This window comes from Ursus maritimus, unplaced genomic scaffold (assembly GCF_017311325.1).
Source record: "Ursus maritimus isolate PB19 unplaced genomic scaffold, ASM1731132v1 scaffold_19, whole genome shotgun sequence".
In the NCBI taxonomy this organism is placed as follows: domain Eukaryota; kingdom Metazoa; phylum Chordata; class Mammalia; order Carnivora; family Ursidae; genus Ursus; species Ursus maritimus.
The window spans coordinates 55,701,118-55,708,976 of NW_024424341.1; the positions used below are offsets into that span (position 1 = coordinate 55,701,118).

The window sequence follows — 7,859 nt, forward strand, 5'->3', positions numbered from 1 at the left end:
GACAGAGAACAAGAGAAGTAAGACATTGGCTAGTTCAGAGGGTGAACAGTAAAAATGGAAAATGGAGTGGGAGGAACAGTGGGTGGTAAGTTTTGTCATTTTCAAACCCGGGTCGGCTTCAAGAGCAGGCCCCTAAGTGGAGTTCTAACATCTGAATAAAGAACTGAAGCAGTATATAGTGAACTTGGCAGGTATTTGGGGAGTTACAAGAAATTCAGTTGTGTATGTAGAAAAGGTCTTTGAAAGGCTTATTCATAAACTCTAATAAGGACGAGGACTACCAGGTACTTCTACTCTCCCCGTTTAAATCGCAAGATAAAAACATTACCAGCAACCTCAGGGAATCTGGTCTGCCTAATTATAATTGTCAAATGCTTTTTATCAATTTTAAGGATAGGTTCATTACATCAAATTTTTTGGTTAATGCATGTACGCCCTGGCCTCGCATGGCAAAATCCAGTCTGATCCCTCTTGGCTTCTTCCTGCTCCTGGAATGCACAAAGCTCACTCAACACAGTGGCCTTTGCACAGGCTGTGTTCTCTGCCTGGAACTAGCCACCGCCACCGCAGGCCCCTCTAGATATCTCCCCACATTTCTGTTTCTGTCATTTCACATTTACTTGTGCCTTCCTACACCAGGGAAGGGCTGAGTCTGTTTTGTTCATCGCCTTGACTCTCCTCACTCCTAGCACCTCGCCTCCCAGCCTGGCACTCAATTTAGATTTAGAGAATGAAGGAAAGATTCTATCGGCTTGAAAAAATTTAAGCTTCTACAACTAACTCTAAGGTTTCACTGGCAGGAGGGTGAGGGGTTTCCACCCACCCCCCCAGCACAAGCCTGGCAGGTCAGTCTGCCAGGAGTCTGCCCCGTGCCTGGTACCTATTTATTGGAACCAGGAAAGAGGAAGCAGGTAAAGGCCAGAGAGGATGATGTGTCGCTTCCTGGAAGGAGGTAATCTAGGCCAAACAGGGTTACAGCAAGCTTCCGACACCTTGTGACCACCCAAACACACTCCGCCCGCACCTCGGCGGCGGCGGCCTGCTGAAGCTCCTGGAAACGGGCCGGCAGGACCGGAAGTGACTCTCTTAGTTCCCCTTCACGTGGTGCCGGCGGGGAAGTGACGCGCGACCCGGGAGCTGCGGACGCGGAGTGCCGACGGAGCCTGAGGTCGCGGACGCCGCGGGGTCTCCGGGACAGGTGACGGGGAGGGGCCGAGCGCGCCCGGAGGGGGGCGGCGCCCACGGGGAGAGCGAGCGAGGTGCGGGCGGGGCAGAGATCGCGGGCGGGGTCAGAGTACTCTGCGGGGGGCGGGGACTGGACGCCCACATGGGAAGCTAGGCGGGGCGCTGGTGGGGCGGGACGGCGGCGGGTGGGTAGGACCCGGGAGGGCCAGGCTGTGGGCGGGGCCGGGGGCGGTGCAGTGATGGGGGTGGGGCTGAAAGCAGCGTGTGCCGGCTGGGGCGAGCAAAACATTTCTCGGAGAGCTAGGGGGCGGGGCCGAGACGCTGGACGAACGTGCTGGGGGCGGGGCCAGAAAGTTTTGCCTGAGCTTGAAGTGGGTCCACATCGTCGGCTCGGATTTCCGAGGCTGGCGCGAGGGAGGGGGAGGGGCCAAAAAAGTTGTGGGTGGCAGGGGGCGGGACCAGGGTGCTGGCTGGGAATGCTGGGGGTGGAGCCGGAAAGTTTTGCCGGAGCCCCGGGCGCGGTCACAGCGTCGGCGCGGAAGCTGGAGCCGGAGCCAGAACCTCGGCTGGGGGGGCTGGGGGCGGGGCCATAGTTTGACGCGACGAGGCGGGGCTGGGAAGCAGGGGGCGTGACCGGGAGGTTGGCTGGGCAAATCGGAGGCGGGGCCGGTGTAATAACGCCGGAATAGGGGGCGGGTTCAGGCTGTTGCCTGGGGACCCAGGGGGCGGGCCGGGGGGGGATTGGCTGGGAAAGTCAGCAGCGGGGTCAGATTAACGACGCGCGTGTGGGCGGGGTCAGAGGTCTAGCGGGAAAGGCGGGGCGAGAAAGTTGATCCTGGCGTGGGGCGGGGCCGTGGCCTTCCGGACCAGGTGGAGGCTGGAGCTTTTTACTGCAAAGGTACGCGAGGGCCGGCAAGTTTTGTCCGCGCCGGGGCGGGTAGGGTAGTCCTTGGGGAGGTTGAGCCAGGTCCGGGAAGCCTCTCCAGTGGGCACCGGGCTTGTTTTCGGAATCTTTGCGGGGCTGTTGGTGAGGCAGCGGTACCTCTCTCGGGATGTTGAAGGCGGGGCTAGACATCACAGAGGGAGGCGTGGGTTTAAAGTGTTCTCCCAGGGTCGGGGCAACCTGTAGGCACAGGGTTCGAGCTTGTTTTTGTGTGGGGTTATTTTGAACCGTTCCTGGGAAAGAGGTGTATTTAGGGTGTTCACGGGGATGGAGTGGCACCAGGGTGAGACAGAAAGGTGGGCCTAGAATCTTGTACAGATTGGGGGCGAGAAGATGTATCTAAAGCTCTCAGGAAATGGAGGCCTGGGTTAAAATTCCCAGTACTGGGGTGTGGAGGCTGGACTAGAATCTTCCTTTGGAAGGGAGCAGTGTTGGATGTTTCCTTAAGCTGTAAGGTGGGACCAGAACTTTCCCAAGGTGGGTGCAACTCTAGTGTTTTTAAGTAGGGATTGAGTGGGCACAAATGTTTGGGAGGTGGTGGGATTTAAATTTTTCCAAGTAAGGGTTGGGCTAACACAAGAAGAGGGAGTGGGATCGAGGGCTAGAATTCTCTTGGGGGGGCGCCTGGGTGGTACAGCAGTTAAGCATCTGCCTTCGGCTCAGGGCGTGATCCTGGCCTTGTGGGATCGAGCCCCACATCAGGCTCCTCCGCTATGAGCCTGCTTCTTCCTCTCCCACTCCCCCTGCTTGTGTTCCCTCTCTCGCTGGCTGTCTCTATCTCTGTTGAATAAATAAATAAATAAAATCTTAAAAAAAAAAAAAAAGAATTCTCTTGGGGGTGCAAGTGGTGTGGTGTTTATGTGCATGTGTGTTTGAGAGGAGTCCCCAGTGTGGGTGAGATGGAAGCAGACTGGGGAGGCATTGGCCTTAGTCCTTCTTTTCTCTCTGCCCTCAGGAACCCCCAGTGCTGTGTCCACATTCTACAGGGGAGGTTTGCTGGGACACTGGCCCCAGCTTGCCAGTGGAATGGTGAGATGGAAAGTGGGGTCTCTGGAATCTGAGTTTTGGGTCAGAGGGCTTGGGAGGAGGGGACCCAAGACCCAGACCCTGGATCGAATGGCACTGGGGTGGTTATAGGTTTTCTTTTTTACTGTCTCTCAACTGTTTCCTTCTCTCAGTCAGCCACACTGGATCTGAAATCGAAGGAGGAGAAGGATGCTGAGTTGGACAAGAGGATCGAGGCCCTTCGGCGAAAGAATGAGGCCCTCATCCGGCGCTACCAGGTGCCCTAGCCCCGCCCTGGGAGACCCCATCCCCTCTCCTCCCCGCAGTGAGTTTCCCTCACCTCTCCCTTCCTTCAAACCTTTTCATGGCTCCCCATCACTCTCAGGATAAAAGCCAAAGGCCTTAGCCTCCCATTCCTTCCTTCATTCCATCATTCCATCATTCATACATGAATACCCACCAGGGTCTTTACTGCCAGGCTCTAGGCTGAGTGTTGCTGGGGATATAGCTCTGACTGAGACAGCCCTGAGGTCATTCCAGACTTCACAGTCCAGAGTTCACAATCCAGTGGGAGCAGAGACCGTTCTTCAGGCAGTGATGACTCAGAGTGGGCTGGGTTGGGCTGCAGGAGTTCAGGGGTGTGGGGGGCCCAGAGGGTGCTCTTCATCCAGTCTGGGGGATATTAGACAGGGCTTCCCAGAGGAGGAGATTTGAGACCTGAAGGGTGAGTTAGCCAGCTATAAAGAAGAGCCGAATGTGTTTCAAGCAGAGGTAACAGTTTGTGCAAAAACTTGGAGCTTAAAGTTGGAGGGTCAGTGGAGGGATATTGACTCTGGCAGCCAGGCTGAGAGTGTGGACTTTCTCTGGAGGGCACTGGGGAACCCTGGAGGGCTTTGAGCAGGAGTGGGATCAGGTCAGAATCGTGTTTTAGGAAGAGCCCCCTGGCTGCTCTGTGGTGTCGGGTGGGAGGAGGTGATACCGGAGCCCAGAGACCAAGGAGGAAGGAGAGGATGTGCCTGGCCCCGGACACGGCTGTTGGGAGGGCTCAGGGACAGGCGGTGGTGGAGGTGGGGAGGAGAAGGGAGGGGCCAGGATGCAGCCCAGGTCCTTGCCAAAAGTGCCAGAGTATTTGGCAGGGCTGTTCCGGAGAAGTGACCTGGAAAGAAGAGTGGGTTTCATTTATTCATATTTCATGCATTCATTCATTACTTTAAAAAAAAAAGCATATCAAGTTTCTGTTGTGTGTTTCAGATTGTTCTAGGTTTGGGGTATACATCAGTGAACAAAATAGCCAGATTCCCTTGTCTTCAGGCAGCTTCTGTTGCAAGGGGGAAGGCAGACAATAGGCAAAATACATATAATGCCACGTACTGAACAGGGGAAGGGCCAAGAGAATGGCAGGGGAGGTGGTTTCTGTAAGCTGGACAGGGAAGGCCTCTCCGAGAAGGGGACATTTCAGGAGCAGAAACCTGAAGGAGGTGAAGGACCGAAGGCTCTTTGGGGGAAGAGTGTTCCCAGCAGAGGGGACAGTAGGTGCAAAGGCCCTGAGGCAGGTCTGAGCCTGGTATGTTCCAGGAACAGTGAGAAAAGCAGAGTGAGTGATGGGGGAGAAGAAGGGGAGAGGGTGAGGGCTGAGGTCAGAGTAGTCATGAGGCCAAACCCCGTAGGGCCCCGTAGGCTGTGGGGAAGCCTTTGGCTCCTGCTCAGAGATGGGTACCACGGGAGGCTTCTGAGCAGGGGAATAGTGTGGTGCGGTGAGGGGGAAGATGCTGAAGTGACCAGCTTTCTTGCCTGGAGCTCAGGAGAGAGGCCTAGGTGGGGGCTAATCTTGGGGGAAGTTCAGGGGGCTGTGGGAATCCGTCTGGCGCCAGGAGCCCTGATGCTCTCCTCCTGCTGATGTTTGCTCCTAGGAGATTGAGGAGGACCGGAAAAAAGCTGAACTCGAGGGAGTAGCCGTGACAGGTCCCCGGAAGGGCCGCTTGGTGGAGAAGGAGAATGTGGCAGTTGAGGCGGTGAGCTCCACACTGGGGTGGGGGGACCCATCAGGACAGGGAGGGGGTGAGAGTTGAGACCTGGGGCCTGAGAGCCCTCCCATGCCAGCTGCCCCAGCCCTGTGGGCAGCCTCAGATCTCACAGCTGCCCTCTGGGCTTGGGTGTCCTAGTCTCCTCATCCCAGTGACTGTACTTTTCCTCCCTTCCCTCCTCCAGGAGAAGAACTTGGGTCCCTCTCGGAGGTCTCCTGGGACCCCGCGACCCCCAGGGGCCAGCAAGGGAGGCCGGACGCCCCCCCAGCAAGGAGGCCGGGCAGGCATGGGCCGGGCGGCCCGCAGCTGGGAGGACAGTTCTGGGGAGCAGCCTCGAGGAGGAGCTGGGGGCCGCGGCCGGAGGGGCCGGGGCAGGGGGTCCCCTCATCTCTCCGGAGCTGGAGATGCCTCAGCTGCCGACCGCAAATCTAAGGTAGAAGCCCGGGGCAGTCCGCAGTCATCTGGCGGAGGCTCTTACTGTGTCTTTGGTCCTACTCTCAAATGGACCGGTGTCCGTTTGTCCGTCTTTCTCAGTCTCTCCCATCGAGTTTTTCAGTGCCTCCGTTTGCTTTTTCTCTCATTCCTCCCTCCCTCCCTCCCCCTGACCAGTGCTTCTGCACTCTCCCTGTCTTTTTATGTCCCCTTGTTTCACTCTGTCTGCTGCATGCTCCCCGCCCCCAGCCTTCTCTTGCCCTGTCTCTTTCCTCTCTCATTCTGGCGCAGTGTTTCTGTCCAGTACAGCTATGCACGCGCACTCCTTTTTTCGCTCTGTCTTACTCTGTCTTGAAGCCTGGATGTATTCGTGGGGAGCAGTAATGTTCTCATCGTAACTGCTCTCCTGCCCTGATGCGCAGGTCAGTGGGCTGGGAGGCTGGCTCGCGGAGTGGCTCAGGGCCCACCATGGACTTGGGGTCGACTTGGTTTGATTAGTTCCCTGTCCTTGGGCAGCTCACTTCCCCCTGGGAGCCTCTGGGTTCTCAGGGGAATAATAATCAGGTTTCAAGGGTATTGGGAGCGTTCTGGGACGTCAGGCATTGACATCCTCAGAGGAAACGCTTGGAGAACATCACTTACGGATGTTTTATGGTTTGTACACGTTAAGCTGCCGTCCCCGAAAGACCTCAAAATACCATGGCTTAACCCAAGTGGAAGTTGAATATTTCTCTCCCGTGTGCCGAGCCCTGGGGATGAAAATGTCCTCTCCAGCAGCTTGGCCGTGTGCTCATCTAAAATTCTGTTGCCACGGAAGAAGGGGAGAACGGATTGTGGGGCGGGGGGTCACCTCGCCATCTGCCAAGTTATTACTGCTATTCCTGGCATCATTTCTGTGGCAGTCACGGCGTGTCGGGGTCCCCAGCTCCTCTTCCAGGTTCAGTACTCCCCTAGAAAGATTGACGGCTGAGATTTATTACAATGCGAAACCGAGGGGAGAAGGCGCAGGGGATGACGTCTGGAGGGGATCAGGTGTGGGTTCCCGAGTGTTCTCTTCGCTGTAGCCACACCTCACGGTGCCCTTAATTCCTCTGGTGTTGAATCGTGACGACACCTGTGAAGGGCTGGCTACTAGGGACTCCCTGGAGACCATCTACCTGGGGTTTTTATTGGGTGCTCGTCACGTAGGTCCCCTCTGCCTCGTACAAACCCAAATTCCAGACCCCAGAAGGAAAGCAGGTGTTCAGCTGTACCATCCCGTTTGCACAGACAGCCGAGGCACCTTGAGCCCCCTTTAGAGCTAACCTTTGCCCAGGAACATGCTGGGAGCTGAATTCCCAGATGCCAGCCGAGAGCCGGCCTTGCAAGCAGGCCTGTCTGTGGAGAGTCTCAGGCCTGCTGTGGTCATTCTTCTGCGCAGATGCTAACACACGCCCGGGTCGTGCAGTTCTTCCTGACCCCCGGCGTGTCTGTCTCTGTGCTCTACCTGCCACCAGGAGTGGGAGGAGCGGCGGCGGCAGAACATCGAGAAGATGAACGAGGAGATGGAGAAGATTGCAGAGTACGAGCGCAATCAGCGGGTCAGTGCCGTGGGTATCCCGTGGCGGGGCGGAGCGGCCGGGGCCCTGGTGAGCCCTCCAACCCCCGCCCCCCGCAACTCCCTGTGCCCGCAGGAAGGTGTGCTGGAGCCCAACCCGGTGCGGAACTTCCTGGACGACCCCCGGCGACGCAGTGGGCCCCTCGAGGAGCCTGAGCGGGACCGCCGGGAAGGCAGCCGCCGGCACGGGCGCAACTGGGGGGGCCCCGACTTTGAGCGGGTGCGCTGTGGCCTGGAGCAGGAGCGGCAGGTAGGTGCTGGCGGCTGGGACACCAGTCTGCAGCCGGTCTGTCCTTCCTGTGGCATATGTTGATCGGGGGTGTGCCCGAGCGCCGGGCCCAGTAGGGGCCAAGACAGCAGGGAGGGGCAGCCTCCCCACCCCGTCTTTCAGCCCTAAGCTGATGGTCTGTTCTTGTGCAGGCACCATGGGGCTTTCCTCTTAGAGCTTTATGGCACCTTTTGGACGATGTTCTCTCTTGCTCACGTCAGTGATGTTTATTGGGACCTTTTGGGTGCTGGACGCAGGCAGGCTCAGGTGCTATGGCTGAGTCTTGTTTTGTTGTTGTTTTTGTTTGTTTGTGTTTTTAAGATTTTATTTATTTGACGGGTGTCTGTCTTCAGCTCAGGTTATGATCACAGGGTCCTGGGATCGAGCCCTACATCGGGCTCCCTG

The 7,859-nt window shown here is 57.3% G+C and overlaps 1 protein-coding gene across 1 annotated transcript in view; it reads left to right on the forward strand.

The window, feature by feature from the left end:
• CCDC9 (coiled-coil domain containing 9) overlaps positions 1–7,859 on the forward strand; it is a 14,232-nt gene that overhangs the window by 325 nt on the left and 6,048 nt on the right. Inside the window, exons 2-7 of the mRNA XM_040634216.1 lie at positions 3,084–3,157; positions 3,307–3,411; positions 5,044–5,145; positions 5,342–5,590; positions 7,086–7,169; positions 7,263–7,436. Coding sequence (XP_040490150.1) covers positions 3,155–3,157; positions 3,307–3,411; positions 5,044–5,145; positions 5,342–5,590; positions 7,086–7,169; positions 7,263–7,436 — 717 coding nt within the window. The 5' untranslated portion in view covers positions 3,084–3,154. The remainder of the gene's footprint in view (positions 1–3,083; positions 3,158–3,306; positions 3,412–5,043; positions 5,146–5,341; positions 5,591–7,085; positions 7,170–7,262; positions 7,437–7,859) is intronic.